At 34.8% G+C, this 19,839-nt stretch overlaps 1 protein-coding gene, 2 long non-coding RNA genes and 1 pseudogene across 4 annotated transcripts; 3 read left to right on the forward strand and 1 right to left on the reverse strand.

Moving 5' to 3' along the window:
- Nucleotides 1-278: 278 nt before the first annotated feature.
- Nucleotides 279-3,706, reverse strand: LOC114723426 (uncharacterized). Of its 2 annotated transcripts, none has more exons than XR_003738239.1 (4): nucleotides 3,609-3,706; nucleotides 3,223-3,517; nucleotides 450-534; nucleotides 279-362 (listed from the first exon to the last, which is right to left on the reverse strand). It is a non-coding gene; the product is annotated as an uncharacterized LOC114723426 (long non-coding RNA). The 2 variants fall into 2 exon arrangements; XR_003738240.1 differs by having other exon boundaries at nucleotides 284-362; nucleotides 455-534.
- Nucleotides 3,707-5,159: 1,453 nt separating this feature from the next.
- LOC114723425 (probably inactive leucine-rich repeat receptor-like protein kinase At5g48380) lies at nucleotides 5,160-6,094 on the forward strand. The gene has a single exon (XM_028909616.1). It carries the CDS (start codon nucleotides 5,200-5,202, stop codon nucleotides 5,848-5,850), a length of 651 nt encoding a protein of 216 aa, XP_028765449.1. The 5' UTR covers nucleotides 5,160-5,199; the 3' UTR covers nucleotides 5,851-6,094.
- Nucleotides 6,095-10,229: 4,135 nt separating this feature from the next.
- Nucleotides 10,230-18,584, forward strand: LOC114723404 (inactive LRR receptor-like serine/threonine-protein kinase BIR2; annotated as a pseudogene).
- Nucleotides 16,974-17,651, forward strand: LOC114723427 (uncharacterized). Its single transcript, XR_003738241.1, has 2 exons — nucleotides 16,974-17,057; nucleotides 17,399-17,651. It is a non-coding gene; the product is annotated as an uncharacterized LOC114723427 (long non-coding RNA).
- Nucleotides 18,585-19,839: the final 1,255 nt, after the last annotated feature.

The raw sequence follows: 19,839 nt of genomic DNA on the forward strand, positions 1-19,839 counted from the left end.
TTCAGATCCCCCAAAAAAAAACTTGTACAAGTTTAAGGAACACAATCATATTACTGTGGAACAACTTTTTTGCAATTAAGTCCAACTTATAGGCCACCCTTTCCTACTTCTAATACTATTATTCACTTAGAATGACACATTTAATTCAGTCCTCTTTGAAAACCAAATAACACACATTAACACCATAACAAAGGTTAAGAAAATCACGTACCATCATTTTTTTCGGATCAAGACCTGATCCAAAGCACAGGAAACACTACTTAACCATGAGTCCTCTAATACTAACCATAGATCCCTAGCATGCATCCCATTAAACTTCGTCCAACCCAGGATTCCAATGGCCTTTAACACACCACATAGGTCTGATACAGGGGAGAAATATATATGTCATCTGAAGTTATATTTCCAAATTTATGATGACTTAGCTGGATGGGAAAAATTTGACAAACCTTACTTGCTCATCCTGCTATCTACATCAAAGCAATATGATGCTAAGTACTTTTGCAAAGCCCCATCCCTTCCATCTTGAATTACCTACAATAGGTTCATATATGCTGACAGGGTTAGTTCCCTGTTTTCCGATGTAGCTGATCAACCACTAGCCTACATAATGAGTAAATAACTTTCACAATTTACCATTTAAATCACCTAAATGTTTAGTTTTTTCATGATAAATCTCATAGTTATTAATTATCTCAAAAAAAAAAGCACTAAACTTAGGAATTCATTACAGTCATGAGAAATTCCATTACCTACAAAAATAGCACTAAATCTAAGGATCAAGGGACAACGTATGTGAATGTACAGTAGAGACTCTTAATAGATGAAACTTCTTTTGAATAGGCCCCACAAAAAACTCTGCAATGTCAAAACAATTAACTACAATGTCAAATAGAAAAACTAACGTGACATCAATTGACACTGGTCCATTCAGTTCTTCCAATAAAACTCAAACTACAACATGATGTGAAACAAAGAGCAGCAAGCACCACATATGAGCTAGCATCTGAAAAGGCGGTGTTTGAATAAAGCAAAATTCAATGAAGAGCACTTAATTACTGGAGCACCAAAATAGAGGTTCTGAATATGCTTACATCAAAACAATCTTCATTCACTCAACAAGACTCTCTTTACATAAGACTCTTTTTCATTGGCGGCAAATTGTTACATTCACTCAATTATCTTTTCTTCCCAACTATCAAAGATCACAAATTGTTGCACCATTTTAGCCAAGCAAAAAAACAGAATAGAGAGGATGTACCTAAAAAAGAAAGGGAAAATCACTAACAGGTCCCACAGAAGGCAATTTATTACTCTGAGGTCCCACGAAATGTCAAAATCACTGACAGGTCCCAAGGGACCTCAGAGTAATATTTTCGTTTTGTAAAATGACATTACTACCCCTCATATTCCAGATTCACATTTGCTCTGTCATTACGATTTACAACCTCAGCAGCGACTATTAACAACCTAATGAGAGGGCGTTAACAACCCTAGCAGTATCCGTTAACAACTTACTTTATAGAATTATATAACCTCTACATAAGAGTAAATTATAACCAAAGAATATAATATAACAACTTTAACACTAAAATGGAAAGCTTTTTGATATCATTAAGAATTTTAACTAGATCCAATAGGATTATAGTAATATTTTAATGCGAAGATCCATTTACAACCTCAACAGTGACTATTAACAACCGAATGAGAAGGCATTAACAACCTAAGCAGTATCAGTTAACAACTTATTTTATAGAATATATAACCTCCGCATAAGAGTAAATTATAACCAAATAGTATAATACAACAACTTTAATACTAAAATGGGAAGCTTTTTTATATCATTAAGAATTTTAACTAAACCCAATAGGATTATAGCAACATTTTAATGCGAAAATCCATTTACAACCTCAATAGTGAGTATTAATAACCCAAAGAGAGCTGTTAACAATCTAGACAGTATCTATTAACAATTGACTTTATAGGATAATATAACCTCTAACAACTATATAAGATTAACTTTAAGACTATTTAGTTATAGTTTAGTTAGTTATAGTTAAAAGTTATATTATCCGATAAAGTTAGTTGTTAACAGACACTGCTAAGGTTGTTAACAATTCTCCTTAGGTTATTAATACTTACTGTTGAGGTTGTAAATGGATTTTCGCATTAAAATGTTGCTATAATCCTATTGGGTTTGGTTAAAATTCTTAATGATATCAAAAAGCTTCCCATTTTAGTGTTAAAGTTGTTGTATTATACTATTTGGTTATAATTTACTCTTACGCAGAGGTTATATAATTCTATAAAGTAAGTTGTTAATTAACGGATACTGCTTAGGTTGTTAATGCCTTCTCATTCGGTTGTTAATAGTCGCTATTGAAGTTGTAAATGGATCTTTGCATTAAAATATTACTATAATCCTATTGGATTTAGTTAAAATTCTTAATGATATCAAAAAGCTTCCCATTTTAGTGTTAAAGTTGTTGTATTATACTATTTGGTTATAATTTACTCTTATGCAGAGGTTATATAATTCTATAAAGTAAGTTGTTAACTGCTACTGCTTAGGTTGTTAATGCCCTCTCATTCGGTTGTTAATAATCGCTGTTGAGATTGTAAATGGATATTCGCATTAAAATATTACTATAATCCTATTGGATCTAGTTAAAATTCTTAATGATATCAAAAAGCTTCCCATTTTAGTGTTAAAGTTGTTGTATTATATTATTTGGTTATAATTTACTCTTATGTAGAGGTTATATAATTCTATAAAGTAAGTTGTTAACGGATACTGCTAGGGTTGTTAACGCCCTCTCATTAGGTTGTTAATAGTCGCTGCTGAGGTTGTAAATCGTAATGACAGAGCAAATGTAAATCTGGAATATGAGGGGTAGTAATGTCATTTTACAAAACGAAAATATTACTCTGAGGTCCCTTGGGACCTGTCAGTGATTTTGACATTTCATGGGACCTCAGAGTAATAAATTGCCTTCTGTGGGACCTGTTAGTGATTTTCCCAAAAAGAAAAGCACAACCCACAGAAAATTTCTCACGTGCATTTTAACAAACACCTATCAGGCAAACATATTTTAGAGCATTTTATATTCTATCCTCCCCCCATATTTCAATCTAGAAGAACCAAATATCAGGCAGCATAAAAATAAAGGTAGCCCAATATAGCAAAGTCCGAATGACAATTTAACAATAGAAGAATTTAACCTATAGTAATCAAGCATCGTAACACTTGCAGACCAAGGAGAACAAAATGTTGCAAATGCTCGAAGATGCTCATAGGAATCAAGCATTGATTGTGGCCTCGCCAAATCCCACCATATTTGATTCTCCACGCACAGCGACTTCAACTTCTCTTCCAGAGCCCAGTTCAACTTCCCAATCTTGGCTATCTCTTCTTCCTTCGCCCTCAGCCTCTTCATCATCTCTGTTTTAATTGCCTCTAAAATCCTCCTTGCTTGCCTCTTTCGCTTCTCCTCTAAGTCCACCTGATATTTTCCATCTGTAACCAATTCCACAAGAAGAGACGATGAAGCAACACTGAAAGAGACGAAAGAGATAAAGAGAAACCGAGAAAAAGTGAAGATGCATACCTGATGTGTAAGAAGCAAACAGATCTCTCTCTTGAGCCTAATTCTCGGCCTCTTCTGATCCTTGGGTCGAATGAAGGAGCTAGGCACAATCACCCATTCTCCTCTTTAACAGCGATACATAATAGAGGGAGAAGTTTCTATGCGAAATCCTTTTCCATCTACGCAGGAAGGATTACTTATGTAAAAAAATTTCTTCCCCTTCTCCCCGTTGTCAGGAAGGTTTGGTGAAGAAAAGAAGAAAATGAAGGAGAAAGAATACAAATTAACAAAGTTTGAATTTTGAATTTGAAGAGGGAAAATATTAAAATGAGCAGGGTGGTAAAACAACCTAACGCACTCCATGGAGACTGCAAAACAAGATAGAACAGTTTTTGCACTTTCACACGTAACATGAGAAAAAAATTAGAAAATTAAAAACCCAAGAAGTTCATCCCAGCACGGAGACAGACGCACAAGCTGACATTATTCTTTTAGCTGGTAATATTCATAACATAATAAAATGAGTGAGGAGTGATTGTAAATAAAAAAATGGCTCAACTTGACTTTGATTTTTATTTATTATGTATATAGATTTACACAATTTTTCTTAAGAACTAATTAATAACTGATTATTAATATTATATATTGCTATCAATATTCTCAATCACCCCGGATTTTTATAATTCTAAAAACATGATCTTTCATACAATTTTCAATGAAAATAAATCATAAATAATGTCGCATGAAAAATAATTACAATCATAATCTCATGACCATCCGAATAAAGAATCAGTTTGTAAGAAACTTTCACTTTTCTTTAAGTTTTGAATCCATTTATATTTATATATATATATATATATATATATATATATGCACGACCAAGTAAACTATACACTTAGAAACAAATTGCCAAATTACAAATTGGTCTTTATACTTATGAAATGTATTTTTGAATAAGACTTATCAATGGAAATTTCTTTATAATATAAGACTTGTTAAAATATCCCTAACTCTAATCTGACTTCTCACACTCCTGTTTACCCAATAAGACACACGTGTTTTGTCTTAATTAAATATGCGGGTTTGGTAATTAAACCATATATATTAAGAAAATTAGTTAAAATCATTATTTGTGTGTATTTGATTTTCTTAAAATATTTCTTAATCATTTATTTTGAAAATTACTTTTATTAAATAATTGCAGATATAATTTATGGGAAAATAATAAAACTGACTAGCTCGTAGTTTAGGATTAGAAGAAGTATATATTTCTATTTCATATATTATCCAAGTTTTTAACTTTTAACTTTTCTTCCAGGCACATTTAACCATCCTTCTTGAGGAGTTCCGCATGCGTCGTCCTTTTTCCTGAGTTGGATTCTGAGATAACTCAAGTGGGTATTTGAATGTTTATTCAATTTGACTTTGATTTTTCAATATTCTGACTGTGAATTAAGTTTAAACAACAATTAGCTGGTATTTCTTATTCCTCTGGTGCCATTAATACCAGTGGTTTTCCTGTTCTTTCAACCTCTTTTAAATTTGTCGCAGGGAGTTTTCACATCCAGATTAATTCCTTCTGCTTGGCTTGGGTTCGGGCTCGTGGTTGAAGATGATTCTGAATGGCCGAACTTTCTATGCTCAAGTTATTATTATTAACTTCTGGTTGCTGTTTAGTTGTAGCATGGTCTTAGGGACTGCCACTGATATCTTCTGCTTGAAAAGCATAAAGGGTTCACTTGCAGACCCATATGGTTATTTGAAATCTACATGGGATTTCAGCAACATCACAGAAGGATTTATTTGCAGATTTACTGGGGTTGAATGTTGGAACTCTGTTGAGAGCAGAGTCATGAATCTCAACTTGTCAAACATGGGACTCAAGGGCCAGTTTCCTCGCGCAATTCAAAATTGCTCCCGCTTAACAGGATTAGATCTCTCAAAGAACACACTTTCTGGGAAAATTCCCGCAGATATTGATGTTCTTCCATATCTGGTAACCGTTGATCTATCTTCCAATAATTTTTCTGGCAGAATCCCCAAGAGCGTCGCAAATTGCAGATATCTGAATTCCCTTAAACTCGATCATAATCAACTCAGTGGGAGAATTCCTGGAGAACTGAGCTTCCTCAGAAGGCTCAAGATATTTACTGTGACGAACAATCTTCTGAGAGGCCCAGTTCCAAACCTCCCTCAAGTCCCAGCTACGAGCTATGCAAATAATTCAGGACTCTGTGGTGGTCCCTTACCACCTTGTTCATAATACTGTGTTGTTAGCCTTTTAATAATTACGCTGTGCCTTGCAACAGAGTTAGAAGTTAGAACAGCCTATATATTTCCCTACCAACACTTTAAATCATTCAATAAAGGGATCCATGGCCTTATTGGTTTGTCCACTTTGTATTATTTAGTTCTTTGTCTTTAATCTTCATCTTGGCGGATGTTCTTTCACACGTTGTTATTGTGAAGGATTATTATTATCCCTATATTCATAGTTATAATATTAAATATACAAGTAGAATCGGTAAACGAATAAGTTCTACGGTGTTCCTTCTGTCTCATTTTGCGATCAAGTTGTAATATTCAATATACCGTATTGTTTACGTACTTTATGCGACATATATTAAATATTAATAATTTGATTATGTCAATTAAGAAGCAAAAGTTCCACGGTTTGTGAGGCTGAATTAAGCGAGAATTCTGTATAATGTGGATCTATTATTTAAAGAATTATAAACGTAACCTAAGTCTATTGAGGTATTGAATCACATAAAATTATTGTTAAATATGCTATATATCCAAACAAATGTCTAGTTATTCAAAATATGAAATTTTTTCCTAACTCGTTCGAAAATCTATCTTTTGGACCTGTTCAGATTTCAGTAGAAGATTTTAAAAAGTACTCTTATCGAAGACTCTGAAAATTTCACATCATTAAGACTGTTCAAACCCTCTGTGAAATGCTTCCCCTTACGCTATCATCAAGTTATTGCCTGACCGTCAACCGTAGTATTGGATCTCCGTGATCGTTACCCGATTGACTACCACCTCTAATTCTTATTAATTATAAGAATTAGTTGAGGATGAAAATTTAGTTCTAAATACAAGACCTCAATTTATTTTGTTTCTCATACTTAATATTTTTTTTAAAACTATCCCTATTAATTACACTTGTTAAGAAAGTTTATATATAGAGGTAATTTCAATATAAATGATTTAAAAAGGTATTGTAGAGAAACCAATACATAAATTTAATAAATAACTAATTTAACTAATTTTTTAATCTATTTAAATTAATTGAATCGATTTTATATTAAAAACCAGAGGTTATGTGTCCCCAAGCTAACCTGTTTAAAATGTTCATTTACATTTGTTATTTCAAATCGTAGTAGTACTACTCCAACAAGTTCATGTTCTCTGAATGACGAGCTTTCACATCTCTCAGCAATCATTATTGCTCATAATATTGACCACTCTTGCATGGCAAAACCTGAGCTTGACTCTTCAAAGCTTAGCTATTAGGATTGTTGAGCACGAGTTGCACAAAGCTCTATCTTCACAGCCTTCAGGTAATCCCATATAGTTTATGGAATTACAGTTCAAACGCAAAGGGTGAAGACACATGTATCCTTGTAATTGGAAATAACCAACATACTAAGTTTCCACATTGCTTGCCAGCTATTAACGGTCTTTTGACTTCTGGACTTGTCATATATGGAGCCCTCATATGCATTGAACCCCGAGTACCTCGGTTCTCTTTCATTTTTAGTAGTCGGAATGGTTTGGATCCTCCTTGCAGGGCAAGCTCTGAATGTTTCTCATGCAATTTTTCTCCACTTTTGAGTTTTGACCTTGAGGACAAGTTTTTTTTTTTTTTTTGTTGGGCTAGGGCTAGGCATAAGTATCCAAATCTATTTAAAGTACTGTTAAATGCTAAATGTGGGTACCTCTTTTAACAAAGATTCAACCTTAACTCATAGTATTGTAAGGACAAGTTTTTTTTACTAGACCTAATCCCTGTTAGCCCTTGAGGACAAGTTTAATTTCAAGGGGAGGGCAACGTAATGATCTACAGATGGGCCGAAGGTCGCACAGGATGGGCCAAGAAGTTTGGGCTGAAACGGATGGAATGAAACCAGACTTGAGGGATCATGGAATATGCGTCTATATGTTTTCCCTCCGCTGTCTTGCTTTCGCTTGTTGACGGATGTTCATTACATATTGTAACCTTTGGGCAAAAGGTTAATGGTTCAGTGAGAATTTTAACTTTCTAGTGCTCATTTTTTCGAGGCTGATATGGCTCTTAACCTCAGATGGTTTTAAGCATCCAAATATTTCAACATAGTTGATGGAGTTGAAAACGGGATAGGGGAACGAGATATTGGTTCACGGAATGAGACTTCACTTCTAAACGGACCCTCTTTTCTTTTCTTTTGCTTTTTTTTTTTTTGGGTAAAGAAAGAGACCCTCTTTTTGGTCCAAGTATATTTCAAGGAGGGACAAAGATATTTATAATTATGTTATTTTTCTTGAAAAAAATAATATTTATGTCATGAACAAACTTTGTTCTCGATAGACTTCTTTTTTTTAACTGGAGGATCCGATATATTCAAGGTCTTTTTTAATTGAATATAGTTATTTAGAAATCATAAATCAATAGCATATCAAACATATAAAGAGATTAGCAATATAATCCACTTTTGAGCCAAATGGGGCATTTTTAATTCCATTTCCATGCTAATTCTTAGTCCTACTTATAAGTAGCTTCATTAAATTTTTAGCATGAATGTATTATATTATCTTTCATTTATTATAGTGTAGATAATTTTTTTAAGGTTTATATATTAAATAAAGATAAAATTGAAAAGCTATTATATTTTAAAAAAAAGTTAATGTAGTTTAAGATTTTTCTTTGTTTATATCAAACATGCTAGAATTAGCTTATAAATAGGATTAGAGGAGTAGGTTACATGATCGACATGTCACATCTTCAAAATTGCTCCAACCTAATAAGATAAATCTAATTTAATTTCATTGGATTAAAAAAATACTACCTCGTGAACACCGCCATGGTGTAGTGGCACGTTGGTTGCCTTGGTGCAACAGGTTGTGGTTTCGATCCGCTCCACAAGCACTAGCTTGTTGATTAAAAAAAAACCCCTATTTTTTAATATAAGAAATAGGTTGACTTTTAATTTGGTCTAAAATATAATATTTCAATCCATTTTGTCGTTCATATTTATCTTATTTTTTCGAGGAGTCCTTATAGTAGTTGCACATGTTAAAAGTTTCATCAAATGGTATTTTTAGCTAATACACATGATTAGTAAAAAATTATAAGAATGATAACGCCTATTTATTATACATGATTAACTTAACTAATTTTTTAATACCTCCAAATTAATCAATTAGGTCTTACATTAAAGATCAAATGTAGTATTAAATATACAAAGTTAAGTATTTAAGTCTTCTCTATTTTTTGGTAAGAAAAAATTCTTCATTTTTAGTTATGACTAAGAATGCGGTGAGGTTATTTTTTCCAAATTAAAAGTTGGCAAAAGTCTAGGTGCTCCCACTTACAGTCAATTCGTCGTCCCTTGGCGTGGAAAATTTAGCCCCCCCCCCCTTTCCTTTTTTGACCCATTCAACAGCTCGTTACGTCTCTCTTTATTAAAAATAAAAAAAATTAAATTTCATACATTCTATTTTAAAATTTAATAAATTTTTAAGTTCGCTTCTATTTAATATATATTTCAACAAAATAATAAATTGGGTAATACAAACTTTAGTCCCTCGAATTTATCTTCATTTTGGTTTTGGTTCTTCAAATTTCAAATCATAGGTTTTGATCCCTCCAGTTTTTTTTTATTTACAACATCAAAACCTATAATCCAATAAAAACATAGACCATTTTGCCCCTTCAAGAACCAAAACTTATGATTTAAAATTTGAAAGATCAAAACCAAAGTGAGAGCAAACTTGAAGAATCAAATATTATATTAACCCCAATAAATTCATTGTAAAATCATAATTTAATGAGGTGACTTATATTAAATAAAAGAGAGTTCATCCCTCAATAGGACTGTATAAGTAGTTAATTATTAATCTTGTATACTGTTATCATTTCTCATTTAATTAGTTCGATCCGATCTTTAGGATGTACCGATATCGTCAATCACTCCGTATTTTCATAATTCTACAAACCTGATCTTTTCATACAATTCAGTGGAAATAAATTATAAAATCATCTTGCATGAAAAATGGTAAGGCTCACTTTGTTATAATAATTTACTCCAGTCTTTTGGGCCACAATCACTCAATACTTCAATTATACCCTCCCAGTCCTAAATATAAGACTTATCTTGTATATAAATTACACAATAAAATAGGTTTTACAGTTAGAAATGGAAGAGTACATTTTAGTAATCTTATGATCAGACTAAAGAAACAGTTTTATGAGAAATTTTCACTTTTCTATAAGTTTTGAATCAAGTTATGTGTAATTGGCCAAAAAAAATCAAGTTTGTTATATGCGACTAAAAAAATTATGTACTCAAACAAATTCCCTACTCCCTAGTTAAAACTCAGTCTTTACATTTTTCAATGAATGTTGCTTTAAGACGTGGAAAAATATACCTAAAGATGTGGAAAAATTCCCTACTCCTCGAGGACCAACAGGAGCTCCGCAAGCATCGTCCTTTTTCGAGAGATATTCTCTGTGTGGCTGGCTTGGGTTTGAGATCGTGGCTGAAGATGGTTCTGAGCGGCCGAACCTTCTGCGCTCATCATGTTATTATTATTAATTTTTTGTTGCTGTTTAGCTGTAACACGATCTTTCGGACCCTGATTGATATCTTCTGCTTGAAAAGCATAAAGGATTCACTTGAAGACCCATATGGTTCTTTGAATTCTTGGGATTTCATCAACAACAAAAACACACAAGATTTTATTTGTGGATTTGCTGGGGTTGAATGTTGGGTACCATCAAGCAGAGTCATGAATTTCCTCGTACCGTCCAAAATTGCTCCAGCCAAACAAGAATAGATTTATCAATGGACCAAATTTATTGGACAATACCAGCAGATATCGATAATCACCTTATGTTTGTGACATCTTGTTGACCACTGACCTGCTCCAAGAATCCCCAAACACACGACTTTGGACTGGAAGAAAATTATTTTTATTGAATCACAACTGAGAAGGAATACATACATGGGCCAACAACGGACCCAATATTTATATACAATGCGCAGCTCTATGACCCTAAACTAAAGTGCTCACAAGAATGGGCCACTGATGGGCTTACAGAAACGAAATACAACAAGCACCCAACATTTACAAATAAATTCATTCAAATATTTCCAACACTCCCCCTCAAGTTAGGGGCTTGAAAATATCTATAGCTCCTAACTTGCTCAACAGGTTTTTCTGTACATTTCCCGCAACTAGTTTTGTCAGCAGATCCGCTTCTTGGCTGTGGCTTCTGACATGCTCCAGATCAATCAGCTTGGACTCCCATTTCTCCCTAATGAAATGACAATCTATTTCTATATGTTTTGTGCGTTCATGAAAGACTGGGTTGGCTGCAATATGAATTGCAGCCTTGCTGTCACAATAAACCTTCACAGGTTCCCTATGATCTATTCCCAAATCTTTCAATAAGCTAACAGCCCATACCACCTCAGAAGTTGCCATGCTTAAAGCTCTATATTCTGCTTCTGCGGACGACTTTGAGACAGTATGTTGCTTCTTAGTTTTCCACATCACAAGAGATCCTCCCAGCTTTAACAAATATCCAGATACAGATCTCCTTGTCATAGCACAAGACGCCCAGTCTGAATCGCAATAGCATTCCAAAAATGGTTTCCCTTCTGAGCTAATGAAGACTCCCAATCCAGGTGTGGCTTTCAAATACCGCAGGACATTTCTAGCTGCTGCCATATGAGCCTTGGTTGGCATCTGCATGAACTGGCTCAAGGTCTGCACAGAATAAGAGATATCAGGCCGGGTCATTGTCAAATATATCAACTTACCTATCAACCTTCTGTACTTTGCTGGTTCTTTCAATAGGTCTTCTGCACGGTTCCTCTTCTCATCATAAGCAAATAACTTTAGATTTTGAGCCATTGGAACCCCTATTGGCTTGCAACCTGTCATGCCAGTTTCAAACAATAGATCCAGAACATATTTTCTTTGTGACAAAACAATTCCTTTCTTAGCCTTAGCTACTTCAATCCCAAGAAAATATTTCATTAGTCCTAGGTCCTTAATTTTAAAATGATTACGCAAGAATTCTTTAGTTTCAGCAATTCCAGACTCAGTGCTCCCTGTGATCAACAAATCATCAACATATACCAAAATAAAAACAACCCCTTGCTCAAAATGTTTAATAAAAAGAGAATAATCAGCCTTACTTTGTGTAAATCCTCCTCTCTGCAGTGCTTCAGACAATTTTTGATTCCATTGTCTTGAAGCCTGCTTCAAACCATAAAGGGATTTATTCAATTTGCAAACCATTTGCTCCCCCTGTCTCTCAAAACCTTGAGGTATTTTCATATAAACTTCCTCATCTAAATCACCTTGTAAAAATGCATTATAAACATCCATTTGATAAAGATTCCATTTGTTAACAGTAGCTAATTTTAAAACTACTCTAACTGTAAACATTTTCACAACAGGAGAAAAAGTCTCATGATAATCAATACCCTCCTTTTGATTAAAGCCTTGGCTACTAATCTAGCCTTATACTTTTCTATACTACCATCTGCATTATATTTAATTTTATAAACCCATTTGCAACCAATAGCCTTCTTACCCTTAGGCAAAGGTACTATGGTCTAGGTTTTGTTACTTTCTAAAGCTTTCATTTCAGTTTCCATGGCTTTTACCCAGTTTTCACTTTGAACAGCCTCTTCATAACAGGATGGTTCACAATTAGAGTCAATAGAAGTCAGAAAACACATATGATCAACTGACATGTGTGTATAGGAAAGATAATCATCAATAGGATATTTACAATTAGGCCTTAAAGGATAATCAGAGTCAAATTGCAACAAGGAACATACATAATCATTTGCCCAAATAGGGGGTCTTCTAGTACGAACAGGTCTTTGACTCTCAACACTGGTTTGATTTCTACGGTTATCACATTCATCATCTCCTCCATTGTTTGTCCTGTTATACGTAGGATCTTCATCATTATTATTAGCTGATTCTGGTTCTGCAATGGTTCCAGAAGTTTGATTTCTAGAATTTTCTGATTCAAACCAAAACATTGATCTCACACCATCTCTTAACGTATCTTGAAAGTTGTTTCTAACGTCCCTGAAGGGAAATTTATCTTCTATAAAGTGTACATGTCTACTGACAAAAATGGTACTTTGCTTTAGATCTAGGAGCAAATATCCTTTTTGATTATCTGGGTACCCTAGGAAAACACTAGGGATTGATCTAGACTGTAGTTTATCACTAACCTTTAAATCAGTGGCATAAGCAAGTGACCCAAAAATCTTCAAATTACTTAGGTCCGGTTTGACTCCATAAATCCTTTCGTAAGGTGTTTGGTAGTCTATAACCTTTGAGGGAATCCTATTCACCAAATATGTCGCCATTTTAACACACTCCCCCCAATACTTAATGGGTATTCCTGACTGTAAGATAAGACTTCTAGTGATCTGCATAATGGTTCTATGCTTTCTTTCTACTACCCCATTTTGCTCTGGTGTATAGGGACATGATGTCTGATGAATTATGCCTCTCTGTTGAAAATAAACTTTCAATTGATTATTAGTAAACTCAGTTCCATTATCACTTCTAATCCTTTTTACATTCACAGAGAACTGTGTTGAAACATAAGCAATGAAGTTCTTGATATGAATTTCAATCTCATTCTTATGTCTCATCAAAAAAATCCAAGTTCCTCTAGAAAAGTCATCTACTAAAGTCAAGAAAAACTGAAAGCCTTGATGCGTGGGGTTCCTATAGGGTCCCCAAACATCCGCATGAATCAAATCAAAGCTTTTTGAGATTTAATAACACTAGAATTGAAAGGGAACTTAGTCTGCTTGGACTGAATGCAAATATCACAAGAATTAGAAGTTTTATTCAAAACAGAATTTTCAGTACAAATTTGATCAATGTGTCTTATTACAGATATGGGGGCATGTCCTAGTCTTTTATGCCATAATTCGACATCACAATCCTTTCTAAAGGGTCTCTGATTCTGAACAGTATTTGCCAAAACAGGGGTATCTGTCACTTTTAGCACATAAAGCCCTTTATACTCTTTACCAATCATCTTCATCCTCCCATCCTGAAGGCCCTGCAGTACACAGAGATCAGGAAAGAAGGCTGCCATGCAATTGTGTTCCTTTGTAAATCTAGATATGGATATCAGGTTAAACTCAAGACGCGGTGCATACAGAACATCATGCATAATAACATTTTCAGCAATAGTGACAGAACCAACATGAGTGACAGGTAATCTATCTCCATTCGGTATTTTAATTGTCTTAATCGGTCCATTATACTGCTTATAATCATCAAACAAGTCTAATTTACTAGCCATGTGAGTGGTTGCCCTAGAATCTAAAATCCAGTGTGTGTAAGTTTTAAAGTTTGGTATAGGATTGATCAAACCTGTACCCGTTAAAGCGTGTACCGTAGGCTCCACATCTTTCTTCAACATCTCCAAGATTCTTTCATATTGCTCCTTAGTGAAGGTCGGAGCTACTGTTGTGACAGCGTGGCCTTGAGGGTCAGGGTCTTTGACAGAATCAGCTCCCCCTTGCTGAAATTCCCTCTGCTGTCTCCCTTTATTTCCTCTGAAATTGGCTGGATACCCGACAATCTGGAAACAATTCTCCCGAACGTGCCCCTTCTTATGGCAGTGAGAGCATTCGGGTGTAGTGTCTCCTCTGCCTCTTCCTCGACCACGTCCCCTTCCTCTTGCGGCCATTGCCAATCCTTCAGTGGGGATGTGTCTGTCTGCATATGAGATAGAACGCTGAGTTTCATCCTGGACTATCATTGCGTATGCCTCATTCACAGACGGGAGAGGAGACATCAGTAAGATCTGGCTTCGTGCCTGATTGAAAGTCTCGTTGAGACCCATCAAGAACTGCAACAGCTTCTGTTCTTGAATGGCGTCGAATATGCCTTCGCCGTCGCACACGAACAGGAAGGAATTGCCACGAGTGCCGCCTGTTCTTCCCAAAGTTCTTTCAGCTTCGAAAAATATATGGTAACCGGGTTCGTGCCTTGCCGAAGGGAGCTAATTTCCTTGTGGAGAGCGAAGACGCGAGATCCACTCTTTTTGTCAAAACGTTCCTTCAGTTCGATCCAGACAGCGTGCGAGTCTTGGAAGTATATGATTCCGCTGGCTAACTCCTTCGAGATGGAATTAAGCAACCAGGAGAGAACAACCGCGTTACACCTTTCCCACTGCTGTCTGAGACGCTCTTCTTGGTCGGCTTTCTTGCAAGTGCCATCGATAAAGCACAATTTATGTTTGCCGAGCAGCGCAATCGCCATCGCTCGGGACCAAACGGTGTAATTTTCAGTCCTGGTGAGAATATGGGGTATGATCGCCGTCCCCTGCGTGTCGGACGGATGCAAGAACAATGGATGTGAGAAAGGGATACCTTCGACTGTGCCTTTCTCATCTCCCATCGGATCGGTCGGGTAGGGTTCCGGTGCGGTGTGTGTAATATCCCAAATTTTATGGATTTGGGTAAAGCATGATGAAGGAGAAATTTTTAGAGAAATTATTGAGATTAAGACCCTTAAAATATGGTCTGAATAATTATAAAGTTAATTTCAAGAATTTAGGACCTATTTTCTTGGAATATTCAAGAAAAATAGTTAGAGGCTAATTTTTGAGGTGAGATTTTTAGGATAATTATTTTATATACTAAAGAAGCTAATGGAAGAAGAAAATTCATATAGATATCCATGTGTGATTTCTGGAGTTATTTGATTATTCCAAAAAAAAAAATGTAGAGAAGGACCAAATTGAAAGCAAAATGAGGACCAAAGGGCAAAATGGACATTTCACATCCCTCATCCATCTAATACGCCCTAACACCTCCTCCCTTCTCATTTTGCTCTGCCATTCGAAGGGAAAACAGAGAGGAAGAGTTGAGAGACTTCGAGAGAGAGCAAGAAGAGCAAAGCCAAGAAGAGGAGGGAATCGATTTGTATCAAGGTGGAAATCAAGCAAGGTGAGTCTCTTGAATCTTCTTCCATCTTTGTTTTCGGTTATTTGGTCATGTGTTGCAAGGTGGTGATGAAGATGAAATCTGGTTTTGAGGGAGAAAATAAAGAGGGTGAGAGCCAAGCTATAGAAATTGCACTTACTGGTTAGGATGAAGCTTGTGGTTGGGATTTCTACACTTGTTTTTTTTCCATTGATGGCTCTAGTTATAGTTTATGAAACAGGGGTTTGAGGATTTACAGAAATGACTTCTGGTTTGGGTAATAGATGATGAACGAGAATAAATATAACTGATTATTTTCTGGTTGTATGATTATAATATGTTGATTTTATATGCTCTATGTAATTATTGAGGGCGGAGGGGGTGTGCTCTGAATAAGAAAAATGTCAGACTTAAGGAGGGAAGGATGCTGTTCGATTTTACTGGTCAAGGAGCACTTGAACGCTGAAAGTATCAGCTCTATATATATATATAGAGAGAGAGAGAGAGAACAAAGCCATTTGAGACCGAAGCATGGGGAGAACGAGTTGGGCTCTTTATATATATTCTTTCGGTTTTGGCTCCATGTTCTGAATTATAGTGAACAGATTTTGTTGGAGTTAAAATGGAAAAGAAATGCCAAAATCTAGAATTTTCATAAGCGAAGGAAAATGTTGAGATTGGGAACTAATTAAGGCATGATATGTGTGTATATGTTTGGTGTTTGTCTCAGCAACGTTGATGTTATGATTTGAGGGATGAAACTAAATCTCATGGTATTAATTACATATACCTGATTGATAGGGCAATCTGGAATTTTTGAAGGAAGGGCGTAGAGGGTGAATATATATATATATATATATATAATGAGGAATAAAAATAATGTTTTGGTTGAAGCTTGATGCTGGAAAAAATTTAGAAACAGTGGCAAAATGGTGCTGTTTGAATTATAGATGGTGTTTGGGGTGTTCAAATGCAAAATGTTTAAATAGGGAGTTTATAGGCTTATATAAGTGTTATATTATGAATATGTATGTCAAATAGGAGTCTTAAAAGGATGGAAGTCAAAACGTGATGCCCCGTTAAAATGATCATGAAGGATTTAAATCATAAGGTGTGTTAATGTAACGCTCTAGATGAATATCTAGAGATATATATATATATATTAATCTGCCCTTACTCAAATAATTTATAGGATTTGATATTTGTTCGAATCCATTAAGAAAGGAGCCAAGAAGGAGACAAGGGGAAGGGAGTACAGAAGAAAAAGCAAAAGGTAGTAACTCTTTTCCTTTAATGTGATTGTATATGGATTGCCACATGCTTGGACGTGCCTTTATGCTGATTGTGCATGAGAACATGTAAGTTGCCTTTGCATAATAATATTTGTCATGACAATATGCGCTGGTTTCCATTTATTTTGGAATGTGGGCGCGATAGATAGCGATTAGCTATATGGGTGTATGGTGTATATGCATCATTGATTATACTTGGATGCAAGGTGTTGTTCTCTTTGGCCTGTGTAGCATGTTGTTTGTGATCTTGTATGATTACGTGAGGGAAATTTGTTACTACTGGGATTCTTTAGAATCTCACCCCTTCTTCCATGTAATACAGCAAGAGCAAGTACTCCTAAGGGCAAGGGAGTAGTGATCGGTGGAGTTTAAAGGTGCAAGAAGCTGGCGATCATTTGTACATATATATTTTGCTTAAAATGCATCTTATTTTGGAGTAAAGATATATATTGTATATATATTTTGGTATGTAAATATTCCTCCATAAGGAGATGACTAAGGGCAGATAGATCATAATGACTGCTATTGAAGGAAATGGTCAAATTTTTTTGATATAATTATTATTTGGCCTAAAATTATGTGTATCTAATTATGTATCTCGTTGTGTGAGCCAATGGCCAGAGTGTCAAATGTTAAACCCTATTGGCTATAGTTGACTTAATTCAAGATTCGAAGGGCCGGATGGAAATAAAAATATATATATAATTCCCAGGTTGAAACCTAGCTTTTAATGGATCATGATTAAATATAATAATTCTACTAGTATATAAGGGATAGGTGTTACAGTGTGTCAGTGTGTTGGGCCTGAATCGGCAGGGTCTCTTCGTAGCCCTAAACGATCGTGCTCCGTGGCTCTGATGCCATGTTGACCACTGACCTTCTCCAAGAATCCCTAAACACACGACTTTGGACTGGAAGAAAATTATTTTTATTGAATCACAACTGAGAAGGAATACATACATGGGCCAACAACGGACCCAATATTTATATACAATGCGCAGCTCTATGACCCTAAACTAAAGTGCTCACAAGAATGGGCCACTGATGGGCTTACAGAAACGAAATACAACAAGCACCCAACATTTACAAATAAATTCATTCAAATATTTCCAACACATCTCTTAATCTATCTTCAAATGAATTTTCAGGGCCAATCCCTATGGGTCTGGCAAATTGTTGTTATCTAAATTCCCTTAGCCTTGATCGAAATCAACTCAATGGGAAAATTCCTGAACTATTCAGCACGTTCAGAAGGCTAAAGACATTTACTGTGTCAAACAATATTTTGACATAAGGGTCCAGTTCTATACCTTGAAAACATCTCAGCAGATAGCTATGCAAATAATTCAGGACTGTGCGGTGGCCCCTTGCCGGCTTGCGTCGCCGAGAGAAACACAAATGCAACGACGGTAGCCGGAGCAGCTGTCGGAGCACTGATATTAGGATTTGGTGTTGTTTTCTTCTTTTACTGGTCAGTAACAATGAAGAGGAGCAGGAGGGATACATAATTGCATGCCACCATATCTAGTTTAAAGTGATGAGGATATTGATAATTCCATCTCACTTTCAATTTTTAAATATAATATCTAATATCCGGTACCATCAAGTTAGATTCGAGTATTACTAAGGTCAATCAGGACTTTTTTTTTTTAATCCATATGAACTTGATTGACAGTGTCTCAAAATATAATTGTCTTCGATAGGAGAATATCTGTACTTAGCAGAAAATTTCATGGTACTAGTACCTTCAATTTCTCAAACGTTTAATTATAGACTATCTTGATATTCATGCTGTTGAATATGACAATGATAAATATTTTCTCAAATTTATGTGCTTAAGATGATCTTTCTGGGAAATTTGAATTGATCATAGATGTTGATTGCATAACTCTCTTGATTATTGGCTTCTTCGATAATTTGCTTTTTGATTTTTGGTGTTTTTGGGGGGGGTGTTAGAGCTTCCTTATTAAGTTAGCTTAAAGAAAGTGGTCAGAACTAATAAGTATATTGAAAGATGCTTTTACATGGAGACTCAGTTGATATTTTGGCGAGCTTTTACTTTAAATTTTTCTAACTAATGCAATTTCTAGACAGAAACTTTATTTTCATTGATTTTCCTAATTATTTAATTATAATACTTTGAAAAAAAAATTTCCAACTGAGAAAGTTTAGAAGGTGTAAGGATTGATGACTGTGGCACTAATTTTGCCCAAAGCTCAAAAATCATTAGATACACCTAGCTGTCAATTTTATTACATTGATATTGATATTTGTATATTGATAAATGCCCGTGCGTAAAAAATATTTGAATTATCTGAAGTAAATAATTTATTTATAAAAAAATGAATTTTCATTACATGCAAAAAGAAAATAGAAGAAACATTAAAAATTAATTTGACAAAAACCTGTTGAGATGATATATTAAAAATTAATATTCAAATTTGAGAAGTCAAAAGTTAGAAGTTAGAAAAAATAACTTCAATTTTAAAATGATTTTTGGATAAAAAGTCAGTTTCCCTAAAATCATACCAAACATTACTTTTTCATCAAACTAGATTGTTTTTTTTTTTTGGCTCCAACTCACTTCTAAAACTTGTTGATGTCTTTTTTCAAAGATTTACAGGTAAAAGGTGGTATTGGTCACTCTAAAGCACTGCTTTGTCAAAAGCAATAAGCTTATTGTTTTGCCAAAAATTCATTGCAAGTAGAAATCCACACACCAGTTATGATTGATCACAACCACAGTACTTTTTTTCTCTTTAC

This window comes from Neltuma alba, unplaced genomic scaffold (assembly GCF_004799145.2).
Source record: "Neltuma alba isolate B1F8T4 unplaced genomic scaffold, ASM479914v2 tig00012137_pilon, whole genome shotgun sequence".
Lineage (NCBI taxonomy): Eukaryota > Viridiplantae > Streptophyta > Magnoliopsida > Fabales > Fabaceae > Neltuma > Neltuma alba.

Coding starts and splice junctions, on each gene's coding strand:
- LOC114723425 (XM_028909616.1), top strand. CDS start 5,200: ATGATTCTGAATGGCCGAACTTTCTATGCTCAAGTTATTATTATTAAC.